At 48.9% G+C, this 14,234-nt stretch overlaps 1 protein-coding gene across 2 annotated transcripts in view; it reads left to right on the forward strand.

The window, feature by feature from the left end:
- LOC142572350 (sodium/potassium/calcium exchanger 5-like) overlaps nucleotides 1-13,478 on the forward strand; it is a 50,267-nt gene extending 36,789 nt beyond the window's left edge. For both annotated transcript variants that reach the window (XM_075681401.1, XM_075681402.1), the window contains exons 8-11: nucleotides 6,049-6,376; nucleotides 8,066-8,311; nucleotides 9,821-9,922; nucleotides 10,880-13,478. In XM_075681401.1, coding sequence (XP_075537516.1) covers nucleotides 6,049-6,376; nucleotides 8,066-8,311; nucleotides 9,821-9,922; nucleotides 10,880-11,199 — 996 coding nt within the window. In that variant the 3' untranslated portion in view covers nucleotides 11,200-13,478. The remainder of the gene's footprint in view (nucleotides 1-6,048; nucleotides 6,377-8,065; nucleotides 8,312-9,820; nucleotides 9,923-10,879) is intronic.
- The last annotated feature ends 756 nt before the right edge of the window (nucleotides 13,479-14,234 follow it).

The raw sequence follows: 14,234 nt of genomic DNA on the forward strand, positions 1-14,234 counted from the left end.
ATACCTTCATTTGTAATGAGCAATTACAAACCTTCAGAATTGAGCACGATGCGGACCAGGAAAATACCATCTGCGCAGGCACACCTGGCGCACAGTAAGGGCACGTTGTATTTCCGGGTACGCACATTGACGGTGTGCCATAACATCAAATCCAAACTTTGACGGCAGCGTGTCTGGCCGGAAAATACGTATTGAAGAAGTGGTAGAAGCTGCCATAACTTACTTATGCTATGCGCAATTACAGTATGCAGGAAAGATCAGTGGCCCGTGCGATGGCTTACGGCTGCACTTTATTTCATGGCGCTGGCGCCTGCGTAATTTATTCTTTTTTCACCTGGTATTGGCTCTGAATTATATTCGTGACAAATGGCCCAGAAATAATTCATTCTACTTCCCTTATTTGCACAAACAGCATACTGAGACCGCAGGAAATTGTCAACGGCTCCTTGCGTGACTTCCGATTGTGTAGGAAAATGATCGCACACCTTCTTTGCGAGTGCACTCGTTTTGAACTAGCAAAGAGGAGCGCTCTCCACGTTATAAACGAGCTGGGCAAACGCCCATGCTCGGAAACGGAAATTGTGCGACATAACCTTGCACGCGGATACCGTCGGGGACGGCTATTATAGACGCTGCTGTGTAAATATACCGGTTTTCTATCGCGACAAATTGTGACCGGGTGACATAGAGCACTGTGTAACGGTGTGTGGGCGACGCTGACACTGTATGCGACAGTGCGGTGACTTGACAAACTGCTGTGACAGTGCCTACTCTTATAGTCCTATATTGTTAATTCCTCCCTTCTTTCTTCCTATGAAGCTCAAGTGCGAAATCGTGGAACTTGTCCATCACTTAAGAGAAAAAGGCCACGGTATCTCTTTCCAGTGGATAGCAGGTCATTGCGGTATCATAGGAAATGATGACGCCGATAAGGCAGCTCGGACATCAAACCAAGAAGACCGCTGCGTCCCCATTCCTTTCTCAAGGACCGACCCCGCGAGAAAACTTGGCATTCTGGCACGCACGATCTCCTTAGCACAGTGGAATACCGTGCATAGAAGGCGCACAAGACTGCACAGACTAAACCCGTCACTTCAACTCAGACCTCCAGCCGGTCTACACCGACGTGAAGCGTCTCTTCTGTGTCAGTTATGGCTTGGAGTTGCCTTCATGAATGCTGTTACGACTTTGCACCGCTGCACCACTATTACGACTTTGAGGTGGTCCCGTAGCGCTCGTCACCCGTTTCGTGACAGAGCGTTGGTAGCGAAGACTCCGAGTCAGGCGTCGGTGAGAATAACAAAAGGGACTTTATACACTATATACAGGTCATTATACAGGACATGAAGGGATCGGCACTGGGGCCGAGAGCTCACAGCAAACGCGACTGTTCTCGCACGGCGACGTCCGGCGAAAACGCGTGACACATCTCACTCCAGTCGAGAGCGGCACTCTGCTCCCGGTGGGTCGGCGGATCCGGTTTTCCAGGCGGCGCGCCGCGGCTTATAAGCCCCCAGAAACCATTGTCACTCAAACGGCCCAATACAAAGTGAGCACTCGACGGTCGTCGAAGAGGTCCAACCAGCGACCACGCTGGCCACCCCGTTCAAAGTTGGCGGGCGCGGTGACCTCCAGGGAAGGGGAGGTACGGCGCCGGGCTGTCTGGCACTTGGCGACACGTTTGAACATGTTGCCCGCCGATGCTTCTCCGGAGGACACCACTGCCTGACGGCTCAGCATCTTGACTTGTCAAGGGAGAATTAGGCCGCTGTGCCTTTCGGCGCAGCCCCGGGTTTGTCAAAAGGGCGCTCGCAGGAAAATTCTCCATCTTGCAGATTCGGAATCCGGGCTTGTGGTAATGGCACAACAGCATCCCCGCCCTCAGATAAGGCGCCGGGAAGACGAGCTGCCTCCACGTGGCTCGGATGCCAGGCGCGCACGTTCGTCAGGCTCGTCCAAGTTTACGTCCAGTGTCGGGACGCCAGGTCATTTCACGTGCCCAGGTCCCACTCGCCAGGACAGGAGCTCGGCTCACCGCGTTGTCGCCAAGGCACCTCAACCAGCTCCGCTCGGGTCGTTCCTAAGCCCTTGCTTCTTGCCACTGGTCCCGGTTGGTCGTTCTGCAGCTTGCAAAACCGACCGGCAAAAGGCAACACCCAACACGAACAAGTGCCCTCTGTCTCCCGTCAAACACCAGACAAGGCTATAATCCAAATCAACCTAACTGAATTGCTATCCCCCTTTTTGCTCCCGCTGCAACAAGAGGCAGGTGTACGATCTAGTATACAAGGCTCAAACAACCCTTTTTCAAATGAACAACACACCAAAAGATCAGGAACAATTAATAATCAGCAATAACAATGACAAATAGAATGGTCCCCTTGAAATCACTTGGACCGAAAACATACTACTGAGGAAGCCAATGAGGTCATTCATTTTTCCCGGCGATATTTTCGCGGAATCCGAAGCTGCTTATATTTGCGACCCTGCTTATCCGTGTAGCGGCGGTACAATAAGCCAGATTCCTTGCCAAATGAAACCCACTTTTTTTCCACTCCCCGTTTGACGCTCTTCCTCAGATCGGCTAGTGAACAGTCTTCCTGTTGCTCGCGAATCAGAGTTTCTCTTTCAACTGCAGCTAGCTCCTGCCAGCTGGCGGAAACCGGAGCGAGTGTGGAGCCCGCGTCGCCTAATTGCGGCGTCGCGTCTATATCGCGGCTAGCACTGCACGCGTCACTCCCACTCACCTCCAGGACCCGCTCGCCTAGGCCAGCCTCCGAGCTCTGCCTCTCCCGTGACTGCTCGCCACTCAAGTTACCTTGATCAGTCCGTGTGCCGCACCGCCTTTCGCTCACCGACGCAAAGTCAAGTTCCCTCGACAGCGGGAGCGCTTTGGATCGCGTGAGCGCCATGTACGCCACGTCGGCAAAGAATGATTTGCCCTGATCCTTCAGCAGCTGCTCCGAGTTATTTGAGAAGAGGTAGGAAAAGTGCTCCGGGAGGGCGGCTGACACAGCGGCTTCGGTGTTAAGTTTCCCAAACTCTCCTTCAATGATAACCGTTGCGATCGGTAAACAGACACTCTCCTCCTCGGCCACTTGCCGTATCCTAGCACACTCTCCCGTAAAATCACTCGAGGAGACGAAAGACGGGTGAACAACGTCCATAGTTGCTGCAGAGTCCCGAAGTGCACGGCACTTCTTACCGTTTATCTTAATTTCCTGCACATAGGGCTCCAATAGACGTATGTTTTTGTGAGTTTCCTGTATTGTTGCAAAAGCAATTCTCTCTGGGCAGCTTGCAGCGATGTGCCCTTGCTTTTTGCAATTGTAGCAGGTTAACGGTTTCCGTTTTTCAAAAGAACGCATCGTATCGTTTCGCTGTTTCGGACCATCGTCATCATTCTGAGATGCATTCTGTCCTTCCCTTACAGTTTCTTTGGGAAGGGACTCGTCTTCCCGAAACTCGCGACGCGTGATTTGCTTCCGTTCATCGGGCTTCCCGGAAAGCCCATCTCTCCTATCTGCTTTTTCTACGCGCACTGCCTTGCTGTGCAAGCTGCGGCGGGTGTAATACTCTTCCGCTAACTCTGCTGCCTTGTTTAGGTTAACCTCCTTTAGCCTATCTTGCAGCCAGAGCCGGACATCCTCATCAATGCAACGGTAGAACTGCTCCAACGCGATGCATTCGACAATTTTGTCGCGGTCGTCGTAAACCTCTTCGCCCTTCAGCCATTCCACCAAGTCGGCTTTTAGACGAAACGCGAAGTCAACATTCGACTCCTTGCCCTTTTTTGCATACCGGAACCTCTGCCGGAAAGCTTCGGGCGACAATTTGTACTTCCGCAGTAGCGCTTCCTTCACATCACTGTAGCTCTCAAACGCCTCTTTCGATAAGCAAGTTATTACGTCTGATGCCTCCCCAGGAAGCAAGGCTAACAGATTCTGTGCCCAGAGGGATCGCTCAATGCTATTCCGTTCGCACACGTGCTCAAATTTCACGAGGTATTTGGCCATATCCTCTCCGACGACAAAGGGTGGAAGTTGATCGCGTATTCTCGGAACATTAGAAGTGAGACCAGGCGCGGGCGAGTTATTTCGGATCTCCAACTCTTTCATTTTAAGCTCGTGCTCGCGACGTTCTCTCTCTCTCCTTTCCTCCTTTTCCTCCTCGCGACGTTCCTTTTCTCTCCTCTCCTCCCTTTCCTCCTCGCGACGTTCCTTTTCTTTCCTTTCCTGCTCGCAACGTTCCTTCTCCTCCCTTTCCCGACGTTCATTGATACCCGCCAAGGCTTCTGCGGCTTCCTCAGCCGTTACGTCCCCAGTCCTCATGACCTCAAGGATCGCATTCTTTCTTTTGGTTGAGCCCAACTCAATGCCCAACTCCTCACAAATTTCGAGAAGTTCCTTCACCTTGTACTTCTCCATCGTACACACTGTCCTCCTGCTGTTTACCCTTTTTGAATATACCTGCCGTACGCTACTATATTGCTACTAGTAAGACATATGCAAGTATTTCACACACTGCCCTGTTTACCCCCTCAGCATCCCCTGGTTTTCAAAACACTCTTACTAGGCTTGAAACACACAAGGTTATCACAATGCAACACCAAATCCTTCCCTAAGCTACTATAACCTGTGTCAGAGAAAGTCTGGTGTTTGAGGTAAACTTCAGGCACTCACCGCGCCGAGGTAGCTGATGCCGGTCAATCCCACCGCTGCCACCACTGTTACGACTTTGCACCGCTGCACCACTATTACGACTTTGAGGTGGTCCCGTAGCGCTCGTCACCCGTTTCGTGACAGAGCGTTGGTAGCGAAGACTCCGAGTCAGGCGTCGGTGAGAATAACAAAAGGGACTTTATACACTATATACAGGTCATTATACAGGACATGAAGGGATCGGCACTGGGGCCGAGAGCTCACAGCAAACGCGACTGTTCTCGCACGGCGACGTCCGGCGAAAACGCGTGACACATCTCACTCCAGTCGAGAGCGGCACTCTGCTCCCGGTGGGTCGGCGGATCCGGTTTTCCAGGCGGCGCGCCGCGGCTTATAAGCCCCCAGGAACCATTGTCACTCAAACGGCCCAATACAAAGTGAGCACTCGACGGTCGTCGAAGAGGTCCAACCAGCGACCACGCTGGCCACCCCGTTCAAAGTTGGCGGGCGCGGTGACCTCCAGGGAAGGGGAGGTACGGCGCCGGGCTGTCTGGCACTTGGCGACACGTTTGAACATGTTGCCCGCCGATGCTTCTCCGGAGGACACCACTGCCTGACGGCTCAGCATCTTGACTTGTCAAGGGAGAATTAGGGCGCTGTGCCTTTCGGCGCAGCCTCGGGTTTGTCAAAAGGGCGCTCGCAGGAAAATTCTCCATCTTGCAGATTCGGAATCCGGGCTTGTGGTAATGGCACAACAATGCCCACTCAGCACTAATTCAGCACTAAGTCCTGCATGTGATGTTTGCGGATGCGAGGAGAACATTGAAGACTTATTGTGCCATTGTCCTCAATTTCAAGCACAAAGACAATCTTTGTCCAACACATTGAGGAAATTAGATGATCGTCCTCTGAGTGAACAGACCTTACTAGAGCACCGTCCCGACCGATCATCGGCTCAGAAGGCAGTGAAGGCACTTTTATGTTTTCTCAGAACTTCTGGTTTGCGCGAGCGGCTTTAACTCAAGTGCTGTCCGTACACGTATCTACACCTTCTCTCTCCCTTCTCTCGCTTCTCCTTCTCCCTTGCCCCAGCGTAGGGTAGCCAACCAGTCTATTGACTGGTTAACATCCCTGCCTTCCTATATTACTCTCTCTCTCTCCTCCCTTCTTTCTTTCTTTCTTTCTTTCTTTCTTTTCTCTGATATTTCGCACTATATTTCCCCCTTTCCTAGCACAGGGTAGCAAACCGGAAATATCATCTGGCTAACCTACTTGTCTTGTGTTTACATTTATCTCTCTCTCTCTCTCCTGGCAGAAGAAAGGCTTTTTTATATGTGATGCGGTTCGCTGTGTGATCGTACACTGTCTCCATTGCTCATGACCGCAGGTGGACGAGTTTGTGGCGTACATCAAGTCCGAGAAGCCAGCGGGGCCCCGACCTGGAAAAAGTAAAGCCGCAGCGGCACCGGCCGCAGCCACCAGCGCCCCTGCAGTGAGCGAGGTGGCGGCACCCCTTCTGTCGTCCGCCAACCACGTTTCGCCCTCTCCGCTCGAGCCCGCTGCTGCTGTCTCGGTGGTCAAAGCGAGAAGGGGTAGCCAGGCGAGAGTCGGGGTAGCCACCGAGAAAGGCTACAGCGACGACGTCAGCGGCGGGGCGCATCCGTTGATGGGGCCGGACCGTCGCGCGCAAGACGTCGCGGTTGACATCAACGGCGGTGAGAGGGCAACTCGCGCCCGTTCTTCCGCGTAGATCTTTCGGCAGACTTGCGTAGCCATATATTATTTTCGCGCGGAATCGGCCAACAGCAATACACGCGTAGCACTTTTTTGTTTATAATTTGTTTGGTTATAATTTTTATTTATAAGAGCGCAAGAAAGGCGATATGCACTGTCGACATTCACATAGTGCTCACATTTTCAAAGTTATGCCTACGGAAGAAAGTAGGAAGAACACCAAAAGACATACGCAGTTCCGTAAGCATTCTTAGTTGTAAGCATACATACGCAGGGGATGATGCGCATCAATAACTAAAATTAATTTGTGGGGTTTAACGTCTCGAAACTAATATCGGGTTAGTAGTTACGCCTTGGCCGGGGGGATGGGATGTCATAATTTTGATCACCTATGGCTTTTTTGGATTCCGCCCCCGCCGGAAAGTGGCCGCTGCTGGGATCGAACCGACGACTTTGTGCTCAGTTGCGCAACGCATAGCCACTGAGCTTCCACGGCGTGATGACGTGTTACGTAGTTGCCTGGCCAATTTCGTTCTCCTATAATTTAGCGCACTACTGCATTAGATCTGCGGTTGACAGGATGTTCCACATCCACCGACGTGGCCGCGACCGGCGCTGACAAACACTAATCTTGTGCGCAAACGCAAATACTCCAGAAAGTGGACGGAAGGAACACGCACGCACGCACGCACGCACATACGCACGCACGCGCGCACGCACGCACGCACGCACGCACGCACGCACACGCACGCACGCACGCACGCACGCACGCACACACACACACACACACACACACACACACACACACACACACACACACACACACACACACACACACACACACACACACACACACACACACACACACACACACACACACACACACACACACACACACACACTGTATCCGCATTATGTATCCTCATTATTTAGTAACAAAGTTACTCTGGCAAAGGCTGGTGCACCAGCCGAAACGTAAGTAAAGTATACTGTGCAAATCCAACGTACGTCGTACTCCCTTTTAGTTCATTTTACTGCCCGGGCCACCATGATTTCCTCAGCCACAACCATATATATGTATGGCTGTAACTACAAAAATATATGCCCTCGCATTGCTTATTCTGTTCGCTCATCGCCAAGGGGTCCTTAATGTGTTCGCGTACTTGGTGAAAATTTATGGGGAAATTCAGCGTTCTATTCTTGCAATTGCGGTGATTTATGTCTTATTGTTAGCTGATTGGGAAACTGGGTTACTTGAATGAAATTAAGATAGCCACTTTCGGTTTCACCGTTTACAGTGATATAAACGTACGATAAAAAAGGAAAGCGTCTGCGGCTGGGGCTGCGTATGTTGATAACGCGAAAGAAAATAAAGGACAACAAAGAAGGCAGATGGTTCAGATCAAGTGATTCTACGTCTGAACAGGTGGGCAAAACGGGGACAAGAAGCCTAGGCGAAGAGTGCACGATAGCCGACACGTTACCTTCATGCAGTTTTCTTCTTTCTTTTCCTCCCAGAGTAGGCCGTGGTCAGCTACAGGATAGTGTGGAGACGACTCAGGGAACCTGATTTCGTTGAATCCGTTCATTGAATGGCGCGACATGGCCGTTTCGTGAGGTCTTGAAATCTTGCAACTGTACTCTTCCACTTTTTTTTTTGCCTGCCACAGAGGCCGAGGTGAGTTTTGCGAGGCCCTCAGCCCCATCGGAAGCCGGATCGTCCACCGACAAGTCCGGTCGCCGCGGATGTCCGTCCCGTACCTGGTGGTTGGTCACGCTGCCGGCGTCGTTGCTGCTTCGGGTCACAGTGCCGGACTGTCGGCGCTGGCCGCGCCTATTCCCGCTCACTTTTGTCATGGCCGTCGTCTGGATAGGACTACTGTCCTACCTCTGCGCCTGGATGGTCACCGTCATCGGTACGCCGAAATCCGCTCGAGAGTAGTGTGACCACACGTCCCAGCTCGGGCAGGTCACGTGGTACGCCCGTCGTCGGCCTTCGTCTTGCTGTACATGCTGTCTCATTGGCGCCGGATTTTGTCTCGCTTTCGTCAGTACAGTCAGTACGCAAGCGGCACTAAATATATTCGTCGTATCGGATACTGGTTTAAGCGTACATGCTGATATCGAGGAAAATAAGCATTCGCCCTACTTAAATTTGGTTCGATGTGTGTCTAATAATTCGTCGTATCCATGTTTTCTTTCAACTACACAAGTTCTACTGAATGAAAATAAAGTTAAAGGTTAATAAGGGAAAGAACGAAAGCCGGTTTTATCATTTACAGTGAACTCTCACTTGAGTGAACTTCAAGGGACCGAAGGAAATAGTTCACTTAACTGAACGTTCACTAAACTGAATATTCACTAGACCAACATAAGACGTGGCATACAGAGTCAAAAGTTTGAAGTGCAATGGAATTTGTACATATCAACAAGTACAAGGTTCATAATAGTTATAATGCTGCCCTTCTCACTTAGGAAAAAAATCTGTAATCATCTTCTGCACTTGCACTTTTAAAGCACAGGAAGTAACAAAACTGTCTAAAGAGTCAATGTTTTTGTACACTTCTTCTGGCACAGCTTGCTGTTGAGACACCAAGTCTCTCAACTTTCCAATGTACCCTACAACATCAGCTAGAGTTATAGGGCTTGAAACTGGCTCGGCAGTTGCCTCTTCTTCGTCGCAATCATCTCGAAAGTGGGCACGCGAATTGCCGTTGTTAGTTAAAACTGCAAGGCTGAACGGAGCCGATGAAAAACACACCACGTGGGTCGTTTGTGCGGAACCGACGAGACTTGAAAGAAAGAGACGACGACCACGCCACGACTAGCCGGTCGAAAAAAAAACACACACACCACGTGGTTTGTGGTGTGACAGATCGCTGCTCTGCTCTGGTGGTGTTGTAAGCGCCAGCAATGTTACTTTGTTCATGGCCTCCGAGATTACATCTTGCTCGTTTTGTGTGGGCTATCTCGGAGGCCATACCTCGTTGCCGTTCGTTTTCCGCGCCGCCGCTTTGTCCCAGGGGTGCTGTAGCGCCAGCGACGTTACATTGCCGCTGGAGCGCCGGTTTGATAAGGGCGGGCATCGGTTGCGCCTGCAGTGCAGGGCACAAAACTTCGTTGAACTGACGGTAAAAATAAGCCTTGGTCCTCTGAGCGTGTTCGTTAAACTGAAATATTGACTATTCCGAGATTCGTTTAAGTGAAAAATTTTGGATAGAATCTATAAGAAAACTGCCGGGGATCTTTAAAAAGTTCGTTATTCTGAAATATTCGATAAACCGACGTTCGTACAACTGAGAGTTTACTGTATTAAGTTTGTACCTTGTTTTCACTAATAATTTCAACTTATTAACGAATGTATTGTTGTGCGTGAATATAAAATACCGATATGAAGTTTGTTCTTTGTTTCTTTGTTGACGCAGGTTATACCCTGAACATACCAGATTCGGTTTCCGGCATAACAATTCTTGCGGCTGGAATCAGCGTACCTGAAATCATCACCACAGTCCTCATAGTGAAGATGGGTGAGCCAGACTTCATTTGTCTGTGTTATGGATTTTATTGAATGGTGCCCTTACTCACGAGAAAAGTTCATCTCTTTTCTTTGTAATCAAATGCACTGAGGAGATCTGAGCAAAACGTATACTAGTGACGGTTAATTGGCACTATATTTTTAATTTAGGCTATAATATAAAATGTTTACACAGAAAAATAATAGAAGAAATAATTTGCACACAGAAAGAAGGACAACAAAAGCATGTCGCCATTCTGTAAATCATACATTAAGCTCCTAAAACAAGAAAAATGGTATATCCTAGAAATTGCAACCGTGTCGTGAATAAAAACTTTGTAGAATTCACCTAAACTATGTTCGGTTATTTCTTGTAAAATAAAATTATCAAGGCTTCTTTATTTAGCTGGGCAGGTCATGTAATGCGTAGGTTAGATAACCGGGGGACCATTACGGTTACAGGATGGGTGCCAAGAGAAGGAAAAGGCAGTCGAGGACGGCAAACGACTAGGTGGGGTGATGAATAAGAAATTCGCAGGCGCAAGTTGGAATCGGTTGGCGCAGCGCAGGGGTAATTGGAGATTGGAGGGAGGGGTATTCGTCCTGAAGTGGACTTAAAGTAGGTTTTGATGATGATGATTTTCTCAACTTTAACAGCCTATTAATATGAATAGTCAAAAAGACGATACACAGGGACGGCCGCTAGCTGTAACTTGAACCTCAAGGAACGATAAATATCGGCCCACTCATTTCAGTACTAATGACAGTGCGGACCAATAGTTTCAAGTTTATCCTAATTTTTCTGCACATAAAGGAGTTCGCCTTATGACTTGATAATTTTATTGACAGAGTACTCTGTTGATACAGCACATCATAAACATAGACTCGACACAGTTCTGCAAGTCTATGTAGCGCATACATCGTAGTACTGTGTGCGTGTTGTGAATAAGCATGATATAATGATTCGCAGGTTTTGGCAATATGGCATTCAGCAACCTGATCGGGAGCAACATCTTCGACATCCTGTTCTGCTTGGGCGTTCCCTGGTTGGTGAAAACCCTGTCCAACTCCGGAGGCCGGCTGCGCATCAACAGCGGCGCGCTCACTTACACGACGCTCACGCTGCTGGGCACCACCGTGCTCATGCTAGTCACATTGTGTGCCGCCAGGTGGCGCCTCAACTGGCGCGTGGGCCTCGTCTGCCTGGGACTGTACGTCGCCTTCCTAACGCTGGCGTGCTGCTACGAGCTCAACTACTTCGGACCTTTCAACCCGCCCACGTGCCGATAATAACGCGGAGAACTCAGTGCGGACGCCCGCATCGCGTGCACTGGGCCGGTTTGAACTTCTCACAGCAAGGAACCAGACTCGTTGGTGCATCGTGTGCCGCTTCATTCGTCCATGCGTTTCTTTCACAGCGCCTACCTCAGGTGGACCACGGTTACGCGTACAACTTGTCACTGTAGGGGCGACGATAATTATGGATAGCTCCTCTTGAGCCGTGTTCAGTCCTCATAGAGAGCTAATGGTGCTACGTGACTTCAGTTGCCTCAGGACGCGCTCCTCAAAGACCTGCGACGAGCGTCGTGTCAGTTTGGTGTGTGACACCGATCACATTCACGATGACGTCCAAATGTGCGTGCACAATTACGCGCTGTAGAGGTACTAACTATACTCACTGGAAGCTGCGTGTTTGTGACCAACGGACAGTTTACATGCGTTTGTGCGCGCGTGCCGTTCACAAACGCACGGGGAACGTGCGCTTTAAATTTACTTTGTTATATGCCATAATCCGCTGTATCCAAAGCGTGACGTGAACGAACTGGGAGTAGGGCGTTGCTACGGCGGTGCATTCACAGCTCGTGCCAGCTTCTCCGTCGTGATACCGGGTCACTCAGTGCACACGCCGCAGTGCCCCTGTTTTTTTCTTTTAATTTATCTGGGGTTGTAACACGTGCCAAAAACATGATCAGATTAGGAGGCCCGCCGTAGTGGGGGGCTCCGGATTAATTTTGACCACCGAAGGTTCTTTAACGTGCATCCAAAGCAAAGTGCACGAGCATTTTTGCATTATGACCCCACCGAAATGCGGCCTCCACGACCGGGAAGGAATCCCTGACCTTTGCGGCTGTCTGCCTTGAACGCGAACCAGTGCGGAGGCTTATGCTTATTTTTTGCGGTATCGGCGACCGTATGTATGGTATGATGAAAACTCATGGCCTAATTCGCAAACATCATCGTTCGTGACAAACTTTTTTCTTTGGCTGGCCACCTTCGCTGAAGTTATCTTCACAATCACGACTTCGCGAATACCCCTTTTTGCGAACTCCGCTGGTGTACGAATTGCTTTGTGCATACGGTCATGGATAATGAACCATTATGGGGTAATGTATGTGGATCGTCGTCTTTCATGGTGATGTTTAGCACGAACGGAAGTATTTGTTTTCCGACTCTTGTTTCGAACTATACATTTTTCTTTCTTTCCTATACAAATTGATATATGCAGTTGTGCTGAAGAGCACTCTCCTGGAAATTCACTTGTCGGCAAAGTAGTTATTTCCAAGCTACAGCGTTAGCAGTTCCTATGCTTTGTACCTACACACAAGTTCTGATTTACAAACACGGATTTACTCACGGTTTGCACTTGATGACCAAATCGGTGGGTATGCATTTGGCTTAAGTTAGTAATTTTGTCGCATCATTACTGTCGTCACGATGCAAACTATATATCTGAGTTCTTGTTGCAAATGACGTTGTAGTGGTTAAAAAGCAGATTTAACATTTGGAGTATGAGATATCGATAATTTTCGGCGGGAGTTTTCGTTCTCATGGCATGTACAGCCATTGGAGAACTGAATGGTACTTAAGAATCAAAACGTGGTAAAGGTACTGCTACTATTGTTGGCCGAAGGTCGATTCTAAACTACCAACCAAAGCACCGTACTGCCTGTTGGGGCAGTTTGGTAGATTTGGGTTATATACGGATTCGTCCGTATTGCAGTAAGGATGAACCGCATATGAAAAATAGAATTACTTAGATTGCATTCGAGTTCGTGATCGAAGAGGCCCTCTTGGCTCTCGTCTCCTTCTCACTGCCATGCTAAATGCTTTGTTAGCAATATTTGTTACATCGATTTGAGTAGGTGATATTCATCTGTAAATTCTTAATTGTCTCATCTTAAACGTAGGTTTTATGCTTACCGTAATCTGACTACAATTCGTAAAGGAGTTCCTTCTTTTTTTCTTTTCTATTTGCTTTCGATACACGTTCAATGACAACCTGACCGTAAGACGCGTTGTGCTAACTTGTGAATATCAAACTGAAGTCCACCGTAGCACTTTCAAACGTATAGAACGTGTTTTAAGGGTGAAGCAATAGTAATGACGACGATAACAACAGTAGCAGCATAAGTATACGAATAGAAGTCTTTTAACCAGAGTGATATTTTGTTATTTCTCACTTGTTTATTGAATTCCAGAGTACAACAACGATATTATGTTCTTCGGTAGTGTTTGCGCATAAAACCTGTGAGAGTGCAACCAATAAAACATGGGCCACTGTGACGGAACGATTCTATAACGATGCTATTCTTTTTCGCACTTCGTCAGTGGTTCGACATGCGCTCCGCCCGTGTTATCACCAGGACCGATCGTAGGTGGTGGATGATAAGAAAGTAATAGAATCAAGCAAATGGGGATTCGTTACATCATACCGGCCATGATTAACGCGGATGGTACGATGCGAGGAATGACAGCTGGAACGGTGCACTAGAAATTGTGCTTCACAAACTGAGCGTATGTGAAACAACAACAACAACAACAACAACAACAACAACAACAACAACAACAACAACAACAACAACAACAACAACAACAACAACAACAACAACAACAACAACAACAACAACGACAACAACAACAAATTTAAACAAAGTCAACTCCACGTGACATCTACGTAATGCGGTCAGGCAGACAATGGTGCTCATGAATCGTATAAGTGTTCTGCAGCGACCGGTCAATGCTTATGCGACGAATTGCGAGCTGATGCAGAGTGTAGCGCATGGCGTTGTTTGTTGGAGTGATACACAGTTACCCACGCTGCCGTCAAAGAGGATCGTTGAAGAGTGGTGTATATGCAGTGGCTCCAGGGGCGCATGCCCAGTGCCCAAGACCGGCACACTGTGTTCGCATCGGCTTACATTTTAGACTACACTATTTTTGGCATGGGCTCACATTTTTTTACTGCATTATTTTCGGGATCGGCTCATGAAAACGTCAAAATAGTCACTAGATAGTCGATAAGGAACACTGGGTTGAAGTCGCCA

Source organism: Dermacentor variabilis, chromosome 2, assembly GCF_050947875.1.
Source record: "Dermacentor variabilis isolate Ectoservices chromosome 2, ASM5094787v1, whole genome shotgun sequence".
In the NCBI taxonomy this organism is placed as follows: Eukaryota; Metazoa; Arthropoda; class Arachnida; order Ixodida; family Ixodidae; genus Dermacentor; species Dermacentor variabilis.